Source organism: Trichoderma citrinoviride (assembly GCF_003025115.1).
Source record: "Trichoderma citrinoviride strain TUCIM 6016 unplaced genomic scaffold BBK36scaffold_3, whole genome shotgun sequence".
Lineage (NCBI taxonomy): Eukaryota > Fungi > Ascomycota > Sordariomycetes > Hypocreales > Hypocreaceae > Trichoderma > Trichoderma citrinoviride.
This window is the reverse complement of record NW_020194711.1, coordinates 1,747,792-1,766,574: the sequence shown is the minus strand read 5'-3', so window position 1 is coordinate 1,766,574 and position 18,783 is coordinate 1,747,792. Positions and strand designations below refer to the sequence as shown.

General features: G+C 56.2%; 5 protein-coding genes across 5 annotated transcripts; 2 read left to right on the top strand and 3 right to left on the bottom strand.

Moving 5' to 3' along the window:
- Nucleotides 1–513: 513 nt before the first annotated feature.
- Nucleotides 514–1,239, top strand: BBK36DRAFT_1139034 (riboflavin kinase; the record flags this gene model as incomplete). The annotated part of the gene is made up of 2 exons (XM_024893284.1): nt 514–630; nt 793–1,239. 2 exons carry the CDS (start codon nt 514–516, stop codon nt 1,237–1,239), a joined length of 564 nt encoding a protein of 187 aa, XP_024752263.1.
- Nucleotides 1,240–1,972: 733 nt separating this feature from the next.
- Nucleotides 1,973–4,304, bottom strand: BBK36DRAFT_1192488 (hypothetical protein; the record flags this gene model as incomplete). The annotated part of the gene is made up of 4 exons (XM_024896770.1): nt 4,029–4,304; nt 2,506–3,817; nt 2,082–2,457; nt 1,973–2,023 (listed from the first exon to the last, which is right to left on the bottom strand). The coding sequence occupies exons 1-4, from the start codon at nt 4,258–4,260 to the stop codon at nt 1,973–1,975; spliced, it is 1,971 nt and encodes a 656-aa protein (XP_024752262.1). The 5' UTR covers nt 4,261–4,304.
- A 4,897-nt stretch (nt 4,305–9,201) lies between these two features.
- On the bottom strand, nt 9,202–11,648 carry BBK36DRAFT_49129 (MFS general substrate transporter; the record flags this gene model as incomplete). Its single annotated transcript, XM_024898146.1, has 6 exons — nt 9,202–9,362; nt 9,466–9,535; nt 9,637–9,673; nt 9,979–10,507; nt 10,567–11,069; nt 11,341–11,648. 6 exons carry the CDS (start codon nt 11,646–11,648, stop codon nt 9,202–9,204), a joined length of 1,608 nt encoding a protein of 535 aa, XP_024752261.1.
- A 2,117-nt stretch (nt 11,649–13,765) lies between these two features.
- On the bottom strand, nt 13,766–16,112 carry BBK36DRAFT_1192480 (glycoside hydrolase family 5 protein; the record flags this gene model as incomplete). Its single annotated transcript, XM_024896769.1, has 4 exons — nt 13,766–15,333; nt 15,395–15,572; nt 15,642–15,798; nt 15,871–16,112. The coding sequence occupies 4 exons, from the start codon at nt 16,110–16,112 to the stop codon at nt 13,766–13,768; spliced, it is 2,145 nt and encodes a 714-aa protein (XP_024752260.1).
- A 1,289-nt stretch (nt 16,113–17,401) lies between these two features.
- Nucleotides 17,402–18,700, top strand: BBK36DRAFT_1134619 (thiamine diphosphate-binding protein; the record flags this gene model as incomplete). The annotated part of the gene is made up of 2 exons (XM_024892369.1): nt 17,402–18,599; nt 18,663–18,700. The coding sequence occupies 2 exons, from the start codon at nt 17,402–17,404 to the stop codon at nt 18,698–18,700; spliced, it is 1,236 nt and encodes a 411-aa protein (XP_024752259.1).
- Nucleotides 18,701–18,783: the final 83 nt, after the last annotated feature.

The following is an 18,783-nucleotide window of genomic DNA, read 5'->3' as shown; positions in this document are numbered from 1 at the left end:
ATTGAAACCCGCCCTCCGGACTTGCCCCGCACCGAAGCCCGAAGCCCCCCCAAAGAGCAAAAAGAAGGCGACAGAAGAAATATCCCAATTGCGTAGAAACGGTCCAAAATCCCCTTCTTTTAGCTTCTGCCCCGCCCCCCTCAAATCTGTTCTTTGGATCTAGTCTCCGACAAAGGCAATCCCGCGCGGCTGATAAGAAGTTGGACCCCTCCAGGCTGCCTTGGTAGATTCGCATGAAATAAGTTCATATACCGGACTCAACTTCACCCATCTCTCTTCTCTTATTTCCCTTTCCGTCGGATCAGCTTATAGAAGTGCTTGATATCCCATCTGGTTGTAGAGAGTATTCTTTTTTTTTGTCCGGAACGGTATTTCACATAGACAACCAACAACCGGCGCAACATCTCACATACATCAACCTCGACTTTTGTCACGACACACACACAACGCCACCAATTTGACTCATCCAACCTTCAGCCTCAACCTCAAACACATCAACGCGCCTCACCAACCATGTCGTCCTCCTCGTCCCGCCCCGAAGTCGTAGGCATGGAATCCGGCCCCGAGCCGCCCTACCCATACAAGATGGAGGGCAAGGTCATTTCCGGCTTCGGCCGCGGCTCCAAAGAGGTAAAATTAACCAAACGCATAAACCCTCATCCTCATCCTCATCCTCATCCCCCCTCTCATAAGCCCACATAGCCTCATCATACTCAACACCTCAACCCCCATCTCATCACACACACACACACACACATACACACAAAAGACTCACACATCCCCAATCTCCAGCTCGGCATCCCAACCGCCAACCTCCCCGTCGACGACGCCCTCACCCCCTGGATCTCCAACGTCCCCTCCGGCGTCTACTTTGGCTGGGCCTCCCTCGCCCTGCCCGCCGACCACCCCGACCGCCCCCCCTCAGACAGCAACGGTTCTTCTTCCATCGCCGTCTTCCCCATGGTCATGTCCATCGGCTACAACCCCTTCTACAAAAACACCGTCCGCAGCGCAGAGGTCCACATCCTGCACTCCTTCGCCAGGGACTTTTACGACGCCCACATGCGGCTGCTCATCCTCGGCTTCATCCGCGAGGAAAAGGACTACGACAGCCTCGAGGCGCTGATCCGGGACATCAACATCGACTGCGACGTCGCCAAGAGGAGTTTGGGCAGGGAGGGGTGGAGGTGGGATAAGGGCGCCAAGGAGGATGCTGAGTGGTTCGTGAAGCCTTTATAGATTTGGGGGGAGTGTTTGTCTTTGGATAGGAAAGTTGTGGGAGGGGGTCGATTTTTATAATGGCTTTGTTTGCTTTGTTTTGGGTCTGTGCGCGTGGGGAGGCAAAGGAGGAGATGGTTCACTTATTCAGGTTGGGGGAAATGCAGGCTTCACCATAGACGGGTCATTCTTGACGAAGGGCTAGAGAGAGCGCAAAAAGTATTCCCAAAGGATGAGAAACAAAAGCCAGAAAGTGTCATGCAGCCTCTCCCACCCAAAATCTGAGAGAGATATTCAAAGGCACAAGTCACAGCGCACGCGAGCAGGTCAGCTATGCATCGTGTTTGGTAAAACATGCGTGTTTGAGTGTGCGTAGTCGCACGCGGGTATCATCCAGGTAATCCCCTCTCGTCATTACAAGCTTCATTTCATGGCCCCGATGCAAACACACCCAGTGATAACCATGCCCAGCCCCAGAATACTCCGTGTTTTCCTTGAATGCGAACAATGAAAACGCAGTCCTAATCTACCTACTGAACATCAACACAGCGGTCCTGTTCGTCCTCCTGCTCTAGCCCTCCACTATCCAGCTTTTTGTGTGGTGAAAACGTAGCAAGGCATAATCTCGTCCGTTTCCCAGCAATCCGTTGACCAAATAAGGAATCCAACAAACGAAAGCATGGAAAAGGCCAGCGCCTTGTATGCAAAACAGACAACGTATAGTGTGAGTTACCCGTCAGGGTGACCACAGTCATCATACAGCGAGCTGATGAGGTTCCTGGTTAGGGTGATACCGTGGTAAGAACTACACAACCATGATTAGCATACCAATATCTTCATATCCAGAGGGAGGGGAAGCTCACGTTAATGATAATCATCATGGGAATGTCAAACACGTCCCGCTTAATCGTCCAGCAATACGTGCAGTCCACCTTGCCATCCTTTTCGATGCGCGAGATGCCATGCTCGCTGTCAATCATAGTGACGCGACTGCTCAAGATGCCCGTCCGAGGGTGTCTCTGAGGCCCCAGCATCTCCTTTGCTTCCAGCATCTCCTGCGTGCGGTACTTGATCAGCCGGCCGCTGCGCTGCACCTTGCCTCGGCTGTCTTCAAACGCAAGCTGCGCAAAGTCGCGGTAGAATTCCACCAGGCTGTCGTCATCTAGCAGCTCGCCCAAGAAGACGGGCTGCGGCCGCCCGCCGTTATTGTTGCCGTTGTTGTTATTGACATTGTTGTTGCTGCCATGCATCGACTGTTGTTTCGCAGCGGGGGTTACATGGCCAGACGAAGAGAGACTCTCGCCGTCGTCGGTGCCCTCGTCTGATGACCGGAGATGGATGTTACGGTTGGGAGCTTGACCCAGGAGAACGTCCTTGGGCCAGCCCGTCAACGCCGCAAACTCCTTGTTCACGGCCGCCACCTCTCCGGAGCGCCGACACACAATCGTCGGCGCGCAGCAGTGCTGCAGAAAGTCGTCGAACTCGACAAGCGTCCGCTGGAAGCACTTCTCCATGAAGATGAGGTCTTCGCGCGTCAGGTCCTTGGTGCAGGAGATGAACGAGGGCCGGATCTCACCCAGCGACTGGGCAATCTTCCACAGCTTGCTCAGCGGCAACCGGTTGCGTAGCACAGATATCATGTTGTGGAAGCCGGCAACGTAGGGATACGGCTCCTTGACGCTTGCGTAGATGGATGCAGAGTCCCGCTGCCTCTTGCCGAGAATGGACTGCAGCATCTTGTCCTGCTTCGGCTTGAGACGCTGGGCCCCAGACATGTTTTGTAGGCCACTGAATCCCGCGCCCGGGTTGGGAGAGCCATCCATGATGGCCTGCGGGCTGGCAGTGGCGTCCGTGCTGGGACTGGCCAGGCTGTTCGGTCCGGCGGCGATGGCGAATGCGTGGGGAAGGCCGTGCTGGAGGTTCCCCTGAGAGTACATGTTGGAGCCGAGATCCACGCCAGCGTAGTCGCCCATCATGTTGGCGTCGTAAGATCCGTTGCTGCTTCCAAACAAGGCCGCATAACTCGCCTCGGTCTTTGGCGTCTGCGAGATGGAGTTTTCTCGCGGTGGCGTCTCAGCGCCAAGGCCCATTTTATTCAAAATGCCAAACTCCCATCCGGCATATTGGCTGCCAAAGTTAAGGCCCTCGAGATCAAAGTTGTAGAGCGCAGGGTTACTTGGGTCGAACAAGGCGTTGAAGTCCATGGTGTTTCCCGAGAGCATGCCGCCCATATGAGCCTGGCCAGCGGCAGAGGCTCCATGGAATGATGGTGAAATGGGTGAGGCCTGGGGGTTGAGATGAAGGGCGTCGGGGATGGCAACCGGTGGCTGGCTGACGTTTGGATAGACTGGGAACGAAGGGTTGCCCTGAGACAGGAAGCTGTCGCCCGAGGCCGTTGTCAGAACGTTGTCGGAGTGGATAGAATCATGACGTTGTCCGTTGGCCTTTGCGGAAGGGGGAGGGCTGAAGTTGGGGCCGAGGACAGGTCGGAGAGCTTCTGGCGGAGCATCGTGGAGATATTTGGCCTTTTTACGCACGCCATCTTGACAAGCATCGGCAAGACCACGCTTGATACATCTCTTACACGGTCTCTCGTCTCCTGTATCAGCCCAAAGTTAGTCTGAGCAAACTTGCACGTTGAAAGCTGGCGTGATCCAGAAGGAAGCAGGGGCCCAATTGGACTCCGGGAGGTGATATCAATGGCACAAAGGCCAAGCTGGGCAAGGGGGGGATAAAGCAATAGATCTTATGAGTAGAATCGTGGGAGGTAGGGAGGGGATAAGAACTGGTCTTCTAGAAGAAGGACGCACCGCAGGTCAGATGTGCCCTCTGGCAAGCAAAGCATGCCCTCCTCGCCTTCTTCCGCCTCGGCCTCAGAGGATCTTTCGGATCATACTTCTTCTTTTCGTCGTAGGAGCCATTGGCCGCCATTGGATCGGCCATTCTCTCGTCGTCTTCCTTTGCTTGCGTTTCCGAATCTTCTTCGTTCTCGGACACGGGGTCTGAGACGTCTGCCCCGTTATCCTCCATGTCTTGGGGCATCTTGCCGGGTCTTTATACAATGACAAGCCCCCTCCTTGGCGCATACACAGCAGGCCAAGGTACTCGAGACGGCGGTCCTGCAGCGAATTGCTCCTTTTTGCGCGAATCAGGGCGGCGATGCGGGCTCCGTTCCCCAGAAGTCTCGTCTGCCCCAATCCATCCAACTTTTGCGCTGATCAACCACACCAACGCACGGCTTTCGTGGCACGAGCGAGCAAGGGCCAGACCGTTACACCACTGTGACTTTGTTTTTGAATTGGGGATGTGCGATTAACACAAAGAGCGATCCACAGTGGCTTGAAGCGTGCCAGGGATGATATGCAGCTGGCACGACGCAGGTGGACGAATGACAGGGAGCTGAGTCGAGCCGGGCTTGGCTGGGCTGAAGCTGAACAGGCGCAAGCGGCAGCGGCAGCGGCAGGGCAGAGTAAAAAGCAGAGCCTGGACGGCGGCTGCGCTGCGCGTGTGTGCTTGATATGCGCGGTACGTTGTATGTATGAGACAGTCTTGCGCTGACCGGTCGCGGAAGGGAAGATCCGTGTGGGCTTCCACGGGGGGGCTGCTGCTCGGGCGGGAAGCCGAGGAGCGACAGGCAGGGCCAAGGCCAGAAACGTCGGGGTCGGCCAGCTCCGTATCTCTCAGGAGCGGTTCGACGCGGTCTCCAAGGCCAATGGGCGCTCGTGATTCGTGAAGAGCGCAGGCGCACGCAGGAGGGCAGTCGGTCGTGTGACAGGGCGGCAAGATTTCAATAGAGCGACAGCGCCGGTGGCATGGAGGCCAGTGAATTCCAGCGCGGAAGCGCAGCCGGGCAGAATCTCTGTGCCCTTCTCGGATAACGGGGGGGTGTGATCGATCGGCCCAGGTTCGAGAGACAAGATGTAACGCCGCGTCTGCGCAGAGACGGGGGTAAGGGTTGGACGATGGGAGGAGCAGGAGGGGGGGCCCAAAAGAGAAGCAAGAAGCAGAGAGAGCAGAGCAAGCTCCGGCAGAAGGAGGCGCAGGTTCTGAAGCAGCTATCCGTTACCCATAGGCTTGGCCGCGCCCACCATTGGGGGTTGAGCGATGCGCTGCCCAGGACCAAGCGGGAGGCGACACGGCGCTCGGGATGTCAGGCCCGAGGAGTGGAAGCTGTGATGAGGGCGCGCAGCAACGAGGCATGCGAGCAGGAAACGGGCTCTCTGGGCTGGGGCTGGACGGCTGTGGATGACGCCGGCCCGGGAGCAGAGCGATGACGGCGACCTCGGCGCTGACTGACGCTGCCCTTGTTTGCGCCTGTGCAGCTGCCCCCTTTCGGCTGGCGGCGATGCGATCCGGCTGCTGGCCGCGGTGAAGCGACCGGTGTAGTGGACGAGCGAGAAGGCCCGTGGCGAGGTGACGAGAGAAGAGACGAGGCGCAAGGGGGGGGCCGGATTCCGCAGACGACGTGCTTAGTCGTTGAGTTGAGCAAGCTCAGTCAGAAAAAAGAACAAAAAAAAACTGCGAGAGGCTCTGCAGCCAATTTCGAGCGCAATGGAACCCAAAGGTGCAGTGCAGCGGGCACCGGTGGGCGCCAGGGCGGAAGCGCAGCGCTGGAGCCCGCTAGCATCTCAGCAGGCTTCTAGTGAGCTGGGCCGCTGGGGGATCCCCCGTAGGCCGACGGATACGTAGTACATCAGACAGGCCCCAGCGACTGCGGGGTTTTTGCGCCAGTCCTTGGCCCGAACTGGGCCGGTGGCGGCGGCGCTCTGGGGCTTCAGAGGGTTGTTTGGCAATCAGCTGGACGCTGACTGGGCCGCGGCCTGACGGTTAGCGGTGCAGACTGGAGTCGCCGGTACCTGCCAGAGGCTGCGTGTGTCGGCGGGCGAGTGGGAACCAGGTACCGGCTGGTGCTTGAGACTCAGGTTCTATTACCGGATGCGAGCGTGGACGGGCAGTTGCACGAACATGTACAGACGGTGAGCGGCCAACAGTTGAATCAATAGCCATCCCATCCCATCACAATGAAGCGTTGGCAGCAGAGAGACAATCTCAACGGGTGTCGCGTGCGTGGCTGTTTTGTCATTCACACGCAGAAATAGGGACAATGTACGAGGATCAAGAGACTGCAGGTGATTCGCCAGGCCGAGGCCAAGGGCTCCAGGCATGAAGCTGGACCGGACCGGGATTGTTTCTGCCATCTGTGATCCTGATCCTTCAAGGTTCACCCTGTTCGCATCTTACAGATCATTACGTATGTATGTATCTCTATATCATATTCATGCGTCAACTTGGTACTACAGCTTCCTAGACTGAAGCCGGAGAAACAACCAAAGCTCGCAAGCTCACTTACAAGCACCATCCCAGCTCACCACCGCGACACGACATGAACCACAGGCAACAACCCTCTCGACACAAACATCATCATCATCAGCATCATCATCATCGCGAACAGAAAAGGGATCCAAGCCCTCCCCCTACTAGTCCCCCCCTCTAGTGCCAACCGCGCCGCCATTCTGGGGTTCGCGGGTGGGTGCGGCTAAGTCTTGAGGCACCAATCCAGGATCGCGGACAGGGGGGTGCGTGTGTCATTCTTTGCTCTGGCTTTTGCTTTTTTCAGGTTCGTCGCTGCATGTGTCAATGGGCGGAGAGGAGGCCGGGGGAACGGCAATGGAGAAGTTTTTTTTTCACCACTTGGGCTTCATCGAGGACTCTGTTTGATGAGATGGAACCCCCGGCCCAACGGCTGGTTCTTGTGATGGCAGCTTGCACTCACATGGTGTTGGCTTAAATACCTACAGCTCATCACATCTCCTACCACTATATTATATTGTGGCAGCTGAAGTACATAGGTAAGGGGACATGAACACGCTGAATAATTGAGGGACTGCAGAAAGAGACTAAACGTCAATGACAGCTTCTCCAGCTTCCACAGCTTAACACGGCTAACACGTAAGATACCGGAACCTCCCCCCTTTCAAACTCCAGTTCCATCAGCGATAACCGAGTTCCGACGGCCGACCTCCGAGCGTTCTCCCAGCGTTATACTCCATACTTGTACATGTATCTGTCTTGTGAAAGTGATGCCCTTTCTTTCATACCTGTATTTCCTCCTGAACTCCTCCTTTTCCAAACCAAATTGCACAGCTCCTCCTCTACTACAACCATAGACTGTAGTAAAACTTGTCCAAAGGGTAAAGACACCCCTCCTCATTGTTTGTTAAAACACACAGGTCCATCCTTGTATCCCCCGTACTATTCCAGCTCCTCTCACTCGTCCTCTTGATCAATTATCTCCCAACCCAAATGCTTCCCTCCTCCTCCTCCTCCTCCTCCTCCTCCTACGCACATATGCAAGCCATCCCCATCCATATGTCTCAAAAAAATCAACAACCACCAACCATCACTCATATACCCTCACCAACAAAAAACCCAAAATACCCCAGGATCATCCCCGTTTTCCCACCCGTCTCACATACCACGGCATTTCCATGAATTTGAATCGCGCATTTTATTCTTCCTTGTGCTCCCGTAGAACAACATGGCAAGTCCCCCCGTACTCGTACGAAGACACAACTTTCATGGAGGTCAATAGTATCACAACACAGGTCAAGGAAGTAACATTGAAACCCACATCCAGGTTCCCAGAGGGCTACAAGCTGCAACACACACCCCCCCTCGTCCCCCAAAAGGAAACCGCATGGCCAGAAACACGCAGACGGCAAAAGCCCTGTCCGATTGCTCTGTCTTGGCCTTTTTTTCTTTTCGCCTTCATGTCTTATACTACCTATTCATGTATCTACATAGGTATCTTGCCCTTGCGCAATCATCACGCGAGCCAACGGCTATTGGCTGCTCCCAACTCAGCTCGCATCCTGCCGTGTCCATGCGGCTGTCAAATCAGGGAGGGCCTGAGACCGGGGGGCTCTCAAGGTCAACAATTCTGGGTTAATAGAGAGGCACCATGTATGTCATTTCTCAACCACAGCCGTAGTGTTGATCTGGTGAGTGTTCGTTTATCTACTAGTTTCCATGTTTCCCAAGGTCCTTATTCTCATCTCCTCAGGCCCAAACATTTTTGCCTTCCCGTCGTCGTACTTATAAATCTCCTCCATCTCCAACTTACAAAACAAACAGAAAGGGAAAATCCCCGGTTTCGTCCCCCAGCCATCCCAGCCTTGGCCACCTTCTATTCTCCGCAAGCCACAACGAAACCTCAGCCTGCACCACACACCCCCAAATCCACACAATCGACTCACCCACTCACTCTCTCTCTCTCTCTGTCTCTCTCTCTCGTTGTGTGCGTGTGTATGTGTGTGTCTTGGCAAGCCTCATCCTCTTCTCTCTCTCTCTCTCTCTCCCTCGTCATGTTAAATAAACCCCCTTGCCTCCCCCAACTAACGCATGCTCACACTCTTCTTTTCGAAAGACATACTACATGCAAAGAGACGCTCATGCAGACGCCCGCAACCGAAATCCCTGTTCACACAGGAAATCAACTGTTCTTACTCGACGGCTGATCCCCATCGGTGTGATATACTGACCCATTATGCTTGTTTTCCCCCTCTCCCTCTCTCTCTCCCCCCTTCATAATTAGCCTCATTGTCTATGTATAGTCGTATCCGTCGTTATTCCACTCCTCTTGTGCTTTGCAGCCCCCGGCATCGAGCCGAGAACGTGGTGTCTTATCCGACAATCCATAATCCAAAATCGAAAAGAACCACCGGCAGGACAATCCTTCCTTCTCTCTCGTCTCTTTCTTCCTCTTTTCTCACTCGTCTTATCTCTTACGCCAAAAGCAAAGACAGAAGGGAGAAAAAAAAACAAGTATCCCAAAAGCATCCCGCGTCAGTTTTTAGTATTACCCTCCCATGCAATTATGGTGTCCCATCGTGTACACCCTCCCCCCCTGCTATCCTGTTACATCTCCTCTCCTCAGCTCAAGAGGAGAACAATGTAGCTCCAGAAACAGCCACAAAGGTCATCCTAAGACTTGGCATATCGGCTCCTACTCCTAATCTTCTTGCCGTATTTGAAGAAGAGGTAGGGGAACGGCACCATGGCCAAGGTCAGAAACGCCAACAGCGACGACGCCCACTGGAAGCCGAGTCTATCGTACATTTGTGTGCCGAAAAGGGGAAACACGGCTGCAAATGACCCCCCGAGGCGTGTTAGCATCAAAGTCCACGAGCTCCTTACGTGCAGTTTTGCACAGCTCAAGGGAGGGGAGGGGAGGGGGGAGTGGCGTACCTGCGAACGAACAGCGCACGAAAGCATTGGCGGCGAGGGCGCTGGCCGCATACAGGGGATAGGCGTCAACCTGCAGAGCAAAGCCCATCAGTCAGTCCGGTTTCCATTTCTAGAGATGAGAACGAACCCCCAGCGCATAAGGGACCATCTTGCGGGTTAAAGAGGGCTTACCAAAAACGTAAAGATGCCGGAGAATACGAGCAGGTTGCTGCAAGAATGTCCACACGGTCAGCCACTGAATCAAGGTCCAATGAGGAGGCTCGCTATTTCAAAAGCAGAAGCATGCAGGCATTTCTGCCACTCCCGCCGCCACTGAGAGAATAGAGGATGAACAGGGTCCGAAAGGGTGGGAAGAAGAGGGGAAGGGGAGCAAAGGGGCAAGGAGGACGACGAGCAGGATGTAGAGGAGGACAACGAATCAGGGGTTGCCGTTGAAGAAGCATAAAATCCCACTATTCATGACGCTGCGTCACCGTGGCTGGCAATGCAGCATGAAGAAGAATTAGTACTCACCCAAATCCAAACAAGCCCGATCCAATGATGGGCACGATCCACGGCACAGACGAGTACGTCGTCCACCCAAACATGAAGAGGCCAATGGGCACGACGACGGACCCCGCGATGGCCGACGGCAGCCGAAACTCGGGCTCGCTGGCGCCCGGCACGCCCGTCTCCCGCTCCAGCCTGGCCATGAGGCGGTTGCGGATGCGGTACCAGACCGGGTCCGTCAGCATGGCGAGGACCATGCCCACGCCGATGCCCACAAAGGTCAGGCCGACCTGCCACAGCTCGAAGCCGTGGTTGGTCGTGAAGACGAGGGGGAAGGCGCCGAAGAAGAGGTAGAGGATGCCCAGCAGGATGGCGCAGAAGAGGCACAGCAGCAGGCACATGGGCTCGAAGATGAGCAGCTGGAAGGGCCGCTGCAGGGAGACGAGCATGGCCCGGGTCACCGTCTTGGTCAACTTTTCCGAGGGGGCCATCCACCGGTCGTCGCCAGTGTCCTTGCGCAGCTTGCGGGCCTTGTTCCGGAGCAGGATGGGGTCTGTCACATTGAGGTCAGCTGCTTTTGATACAACAATTCGTTAAACAAGAGGAACTTACGGTACGTCTCGGGCACGAGGAGGACAATGGCCATCCACATGACGCCGGCCCAGATGAGCAGCACGTAGTACGTCCACCGCCAGTGCGTAAAGGAGTTGATGAAGCCGCCCAGCAGAGGCCCGATGCTGGGCCCGATGAAGGGCGCGATGCTGAAGACGGCCATGGGCAGCTGCAGCTCGTGCTTGGCAAACAGGTCGCCCGTCGTGCCGCCCGACACGGTCAGAAAGGCGCTGCCCGCGAGCCCGTCGAAGAAGCGCGAGACGATGATGGTGGCCACGTTGCGCGCCACGGCCGCGGGCACCAGCCAGATGACATACATGGTCCACGCCACCAGGTAGATGGGCCGCCGGCCGTAGAACTCGCTCAGGGGGCTCAGCAGCATGGGGCCGCAGGCGATGCCGAAGACGAATGTCGACAGGCCCAGGTCGGAGATTTCGCGCGCGTTGTGGAATTCGGCCTCCATCTGCGCGTACGTCGAGGTGTAGATGGAACTGGCGCATGTTCTGGGTTTCGCCACGAGGGGGAGGCGAGCTCATGTCAGCAACCTGCATTGATGAAACCAAAACTGATGGCGAGCTTGAATGAGACAATGGCAATGTTGTCGAAGGACCATAGGCTGGACTCGTGCGTTGGTTGCACCAGGACGACCGATGTCTCGCAAGTTGCAGCTGTCTTCATGTTGTCTCTTGGCCGGTTCTTTCATCACGTTGTCTCAAACACTCAAAGCATTCGGCACCATTGAGACATCAGAAACTCATGTATCAAACCACTTACACTGTAAAACTGCCCATCGCGCAAATCAGCACAATCAGCCACTTCCGCGCCTTGCTGAAGCTCCGAGGACACAGCGGATCGTTGTCGCCGTTGTCCCACCCGACCTCGTACGGATCCTTCTCCGGCTGGCCCCCGGCCTCCCCCCGAGCGGCCTCGTCCCGCTCCTCGTCCTCCACGCCGTAGCCGTTCTGCGACCGCGTGCGGCCCAGGTCTTCCCTCGTCGATCTACTCGTCGACGACGGCGTCGTCCCCAGCCGCAGGTCCTCGCCGTCGTCGGGGTTGTTGAGCTCCTTTTCGCGGTCCGCCATGTCGGGCGCCAGCGTTGATGCCGTCTCCGTGTCTGTTGCCGTCATTGAGGGGCGTGGGAGATGTGTGTGTGTCTGCGTCTTCGATGCCTCGTGATGGGGAAATGAGGATCGAGTTATGTGATGTAAGTAAAGTAACAGAGATGATGATAAGAGGGCTTTGGAAGGGTTCCGTGAGCAAGGTGTAGAGTTCAATAGTAGTCCCAGGGGCCCCGGGCGTATATAGCAGATACGCGACGGGTGGCCCGAGATGCTATGCAAGCAGCACCAATGTCCACCAGGAGGTGACGTGACGGTGAAGCATCCAGAAAGGTCATCAATGAAAAGCCTCGCTCGCGAAGTTGTGCCCGAACTTGGTCTGTTCAGTGCCCGTAAGATGCAGTTGAAGTTCAGAGACAGCCTCCTCGTGCCGAAAACCCACTTCGGCGATAGGGAATAAGATGGGATGGGAAAGCAAAGTACGAGTAAGAAAAAGTCCCTGACAAACGAACAACCACACGAAGTCGAAAGAAGGATGCACGATGCTGGTTACCAATCACCAGCTAACGGTTCCTCCGAGCAGAGAGCGTCCAGTCTCTCCCTAGTTCGAAGCATCAGCCCTGTCTGCCCAGGTTCCGCATCGTCGGTGGATCCCACTCGCAGCCACGGACAGAGCACGTAAAGGCGAAGAGCGAGATGGTAGTAGTAATACGACTATCACCAGGCCAAGGCCGAAAACAACTCCAGCCTTCGATCCATGTACGATTGATTGAAAGAGAAGAAACAAAAGGGGAAAAAAAGAGGTCGATGATCCAACGAGTAACTGCCGGCATCACGCCCTAATCCCATCAGGTTATACCAACACGCCCGGCCGCGCCCTGCAGCGCTCGGCGGGAATAACTGCCCCAAAGGGAAACGGCATCTTCCGGGTTGCTTGTCCGGTTGTCTGATTTGCTATGTAATCCTCTTATTCGTTCATTTTCGGTTCACGATGATGCCATTCTGTCCATCAGCCTTGGGTCCTCCCCGTATGACATCTACCGTCCTTTGTGCCCGTGAAGGGTCCCTGTTCTTCTCCCCACAGACATCCAGGAGGAGCTCCTGCATCGGCCACTGGCCTTTCCATCAACTATCAAGTTCGACCTGAATCTCGATTTTCCACAGCTTCTCGACCAACAGAAGACACTGTCCCATTGTCTGCACCAAGGGGGTCCGATGCGACATCAACCACTCACAAGCATTAAAGGGACAAGCAGCGCCAAGAAAGTCAAGAAAATGCGACAACGATAAAAATGCTTGGCCCGCATCCTCTAACCCTCACGAACCTCCATCATAAACAGAATACATATCCATGATGACAAACCGATTTTGCGAGTCTCGATCCATCTTCTTCGGCGCTCCGCCCAAAGACCGAGGGGCGCGGGAGCGGGTATTGCGGGTGCTGCGGACGGCGCTCGCTCCCTCGCCCCTCGCGTTTGGTAAAGCCCATCTCTTATCCCGACTACTCTCTTCTCTTGCGTCACACGGCTGTTGGGGGCCTCTGCTGATGGCTTCATGTGTAATACTCCGGAAATACTAATGGCCATTGTCGTACTTCCTACTTCGTACATGTCTTACCAGACTTCTTCGAGCGCTCTGCGACTGCTTCGTGCGGGACGGACTTAAACAGGCCGGAAGCCCAAGAGAACATTGATGAAAACGGGCCTTCTCGACTCATCGGTCTTGATAGCCTCATATGCGCTCTCTTGGCTGGAGCTCGTATATAAGACAGCTGCCAAGACGGACATGCCGTTACGCTGTTCATGTACATGTACGTATTCAGGGACTCGTGAGCTGCGTCATCTGTGCTTTCATCTTCATCCTCGACTCCGTCACTACACACCTCATCAGCTTTTATCTACATCGATATAAAGTATCCTAAAAAGAACAAAAAGTCCTCAACGCCACCATGGAACACAGCTTGAGCTCTCCATCCATGTATGTACACCAGACAGGCTTTCTATAAACAACAAAAGCAACAGGGTATTGTTCAAACACTCGCACCAACTCCTCCTCCTCTCCTTCCCTCAACCCTCCCCCTATTCTTCCTCCTCACTCTCCTCTCCGCTTCCCCATCCTCTCCCCCCATCGTCAAGTTCAGCTTAATAGTACTCCGGTAATCCCTCCTTCGAAAAGTCGGGCACCGCGACATCGCAGTTAAAGTCCCTGTCGTACGCCTTCTTCGGCAAGACGCCCGCCTGCATGCCGGCCTGGTAGCTCCACTGCGGCGAGCTCTCCGTCTTCCACGTCCAGTACCACCACCCGAGCCCCTTCTCGAAGCTGTACATCTGCGCCTCGGCAAACATGGACAGGAACTTCTTGTACTCGTCGCTCCATTTGCTGGGGTCCGCGTTGGCCTGCGCGCACGAGCACTGGCTGTTCTTGGTCGGGCAGCCCGGCGACAGGACCGCCGTGCTCGCGTTGCCCGAGAGCGTGCCCTCCCACCGGCTGCCCTGGCCCACGTTGGTCACGTACTGCGCGCAGTCCGTGTCGGCCTGCGACCACTCGGCGAACTGCGTCGGTCCGTAGCCCGTGCTCGGGTCCTGGCTCTGCTCCGCCTGCTGCGTCCACCCGGCGCACGCGTACTCGACCTTCTTCTGGTGCGTAAAGTCGATCTGGTTGACGTTGAAGATGACGTACTGGTGCACGTCCAGCACCAGCCCGTCGTAGCCCTGCATCAGGCCCTGCCAGTTGTTCAGGCCCATGAAGCCGTCGCCAAAGATGACCAGCCCCTTGTAGCCGTTCTTGCGCACCAGGTTGAACGCCGTCTCCGTCCAGTTGATGACCCTGGCGTGGTCCAGATACACCATCTTGGGCTCGTTGGCCAGCCCGTAGTGCGTGATGATGTTCTGGTATCGCTTCTGGGAGAAGAACTGCGAGAGGCTGTTGTGAATGTCCAGGGACCGCTGCGCGTTGAGGTCCCCGTCGGTGCCGTTGAGCCAGTTGATTTGGCCCTGTCGACCGCTGTGGTTCCAGCCGTTCTGGCTCCCCGGTAAGCCGTGCAGGTCCAGGTTCACTCGCAGCCCGTACTTCCTGGCCCATTCGATGCCGCGGAGGAGGTATCGCCACGAGGTGTGGGCGACGTACTGGTCGCCGTCGTACGTTTTGACGGCCCAGTAGGAGAAGGGGATTCGCACGTGGTCCAGTCCGGCGTCGGCAATGTCCTTGAACGTGCTCTCGTCGACAAACGTGTTGTAGTGGTTCTCGATCGTCTCCGCGGCCTTGGCCCCGAGATGGGCGCATAGAGTCCACTCGTCCACGATGCCGGCACTCAGGGGGTAGTTGAAGAGAGAGGGCGTGATGAAGGGCTCAATGGAGAGCCACCCCCCTAGGTTGACACCCCTGGCAGGCGTCTTGGAGTAGTTGCCCCAGGGTTTGTTGAGCGGAGGCACATTGTCGTTTGCCTGGGCAGAGTCGTCCCAATCCGAGTAGAGACCCATGACGGACAGGCCGCCCACCGTCTCGTTGGTAAAGGTCGTGTTGAAGTCCGTCGTGCTCGCCCAGGTCGAGGGGTCCAGGTATGTGCCGATGTATTGTGTTGGCACCTTGCTATTGCTCGCGGAAGACGATGGACTATCGTTGCTGCCGCCCGACTTCTTCTTTGAACCCACCACCGCGGCCACAATGATGATGATGAGAAGGATTAGGCCGCAGATGCCTCCGACGATCCCTAGAAAACAACAGAGTTAGCCTCGTGGTGCCTTGTAAATCGGCGTCAAGGTGCCGCATACACTTCTTTCTCTTGGACCACTTGGTCTTCTTCTTCTCCGGCTGGCTGTACAGCTCCTCCTTTCTCAGGCTGTCGTAGCTATCCTCGCGAGCATGGCCGAACCCGAACCCCCATCCCCTGGTCCTCCCCTCCTCCATCGCCGCGCCGCTGACGACCCTCGACTTCTTCTGCTTGCTCGGCTTGCGGTAACTTTTGGGGACGATGCTCGGGTCCAACTCCGGGTCCGGACTCGGTGATCTCTCGCGCACTCTTACCCTCTCCGGCCCCGGGTGCCGCTCTCTCTCGCGCTCGCGCTCCCGCTCCTGCTCCCGTCGCCGCTCCCGCTCCCTTTCGCGCCTCTGATGCCTCTCTGCTCGCTCTCTTTCCCTCTCCTCGTGTCCGGCCGTGCGCTCCCGCTCTCGCCTCCTCCGCTCGCGCTCGGCCTGCCGCTGTTGCTTGACATAGTCCTTGTTCAGCTGCGCCAGCGCCCCTGCGGACAGCGACTGCGACTGCGACCTGCTGCGTCTGTCGGCCCTCCCTTCGTCTGCGCTGCTGGCGCCTCTCCGCGTCCGGGACTCGTGCTTTCGCGACCTGTCTCTTTCTCCATCTCTTTCTCTGTCCCTGTCCCGTGTTCGCTCCCTGTCTCTTTCTCTGTCTCGTGTTCTCTCTCGGTCTCTTCTGGACGATTCGCCTCGTGCGCTGCGGTGGCGGTGCGCCCGCGGGATGTCGGTGTCGCTCATCGTAGACGTGGTGACGGAGCTGTGTGGCTCGCTAGTAGGCCAGGACGCATCGACTGGGAAGACGCATCGATTTCTATAACTCTTTAACAACACTGCAGAATAAAGCAAGGAAACATTAGACGAGGAAAAAGGATCAAGAAGAAAAAAATTGAATGAAACTGCGCCTCAAAGTAGCATGCACAAAGCGTCAAAACACTACGCGACCCGCCGCCGATTTACACGTCACCAGGATGCGGTTCGCAGGGCAGGGCTGGATTGTCCAGGTTCTGATCGGGCATGTTGGCAGGGTAACGAGGCGCCAGATCGGAGATGCGGCCGGGAAGACGGCACCACGCACGGAAGCCGTGTGCCGGAGCGATCCCAGAGGCTGCGAACATGCAGCATCGTATACTACTTGACGAGATTGCAACTTGCATCCTTTCGCTGCTTTTCACCTCCCGACATTGCCGAGTATCCTTGAAAATGTAAATAAGAGACGATGTAGTACAGCACTTTCTCGTAGAACGACATATGTGCGGTGAACGCTATTGCAGGCTCCGGAGTGTACATACGAGGCCGCTGGAGTCTTGGCAGCGGCAACAGATACGAAAGGCTCAACCGAATCGGGAATCTCCCCTAAGCGCCCTGTCAAGTATAATCGGGGCTTGGTCACGTCCAGTACCTTCAGAGGAGTACTCCTTTTGTCCCTTACCTAGTAGTACGCGTAGATATAAGAGAATCTTTTCTTTCAATGTTTTGGTCAAGTTTGGAGTGCTGCCCCCGTACTTGTAGCTCTCGATGTACCGTCTCTACGTACATTGATGTACAGTATGCCTCTATCACGCCTCCGCGTCATGTCCCGATGCCCTGTCTCAGTGGTTGCAAACAAATCTAGATCCCATCACTCACATACTATGAAGATACAGTCCATCTGAGATCCATAAGATGCATGTATGGAGTCCCTCGTCCCGACTCAGACCCTGAAGGAGCAGGAAACAATAGATGAGGCGCAGATGGACTCGGCAGATTACCTAAGGCTGCGCTATTCGTACCTACTTCTCCAGAGTAACCACCGCCTTTACCCCATACTCCCCCCCCTTAGTACCTTAGATAGCTTTCAATTCTGCCGGCTGCACCCCCGCGACAGGCCGCAGCAAGCCGAGCATCGCCATCCCGTCTAAACCGACGACGACCGATGACAACTGCTTAGGTCTCGGCAATCACAATGCCTTTTAGCCCGTGTCTCTCTGCTCTTCTCTGATCCTCCACTCCTAATCGCCCTCCTCACCAGAAGCAGCAGCCCAGCAGTCATGAAGCGTCAGGCGGTCCGTCACCTAAGGGGAGCGCTGGCGCACCCCCGAGCTCCTCGATCAGCATCAGCGTCGTCAGCGTCAGCCTCCGCGCCTGCGTTGGCGAAGCTGGCACGATGCTATTCCACACATCCCCCGAATGCGAGGCTGAACCTGCCCATTGACTACTCAACAACACCTCTACTGGCCCACACCTCTGCCATTGCCAAGCGGAACACGGAGATCCCTGCCGATGTCCTCCAGGGCGCCACCAAGAAGATGAACCTCTTCCAGGCCATCAACGACGCCCTCAACATCGCCCTGTCCGAGGACGAGACGGTGTCCGTGTTTGGCGAGGACGTGGCCTTTGGCGGTGTCTTCCGCTGCACCATGAAGCTCGCAGAGACACACGGATCGGACCGAGTCTTCAACACGCCGCTGACGGAACAGGGCATCCTAGGTTTCGCCATTGGCATGGCTGTCGAGGGCATGCGGCCTGTTGCTGAGATCCAGTTCGCCGATTACGTCTTTCCGGCTTTCGATCAGATCGTCAACGAGGCCGCCAAGAAGCGCTACTACGAGGGTGCCAACAACCGGAGTGCCGGAGGCATGACGGTTCGCATGCCCTGCGGAACCGTCGGTCACGGCGCCTTGTACCACTCGCAATCCCCAGAAGCCTTGTTCACGCACGTTCCCGGAATGCGAGTCGTTATGCCCCGGTCACCGTTGCAAGCCAAGGGACTGCTGCTGGCGGCCATCCGAAGCAACGACCCCGTCATCTTCATGGAGCCCAAGATCCTGTACCGAGCTGCGGTGGAAGAGGTTCCCGTGGCGCCGTATGAGCTCCCCTTGTCCAAGGCCGAGGTTATCAAGGAGGGCAAGGACGTGACCATTGTCTCGTACGGCCAGCCGCTGTACAACTGCATGGCGGCAATCAAGCAGGCAGAGGAGGATCTGGGCATCTCCGTCGAGCTGATTGACCTGCGCACGGTCTACCCGTGGGACAAGAAGACGGTGTTTGAAAGCGTGCAGAAGACTGGGAGGGTTCTGGTCGTCCACGAATCCATGGTGAATGCGGGCGTCGGTGCCGAGGTGGCCGCCGCTATCCAGGAAAACGCGGACACTTTCAACAGGCTCGAGGCTCCTGTAGCCCGCGTTGCCGGATGGAGCATTCACAACGCGCTGATTTTTGAAAAATTCCACGTTCCGGATGTTGCAAGTGAGTATTACCTCCGTTCTGTTGCTGCAGTGGTCCCGGCTTGATAGCTGACTATGTGTCTAGGAATTTACGACAATATCAAGAAGACGGTTCAGTATTGATGACCACAGGAGCGAGCAGCGTGTGTATTTATGTATAAATGGTTGCCTAGACTGTTTTCTAGCCCAAAATGTGAATAATAGAG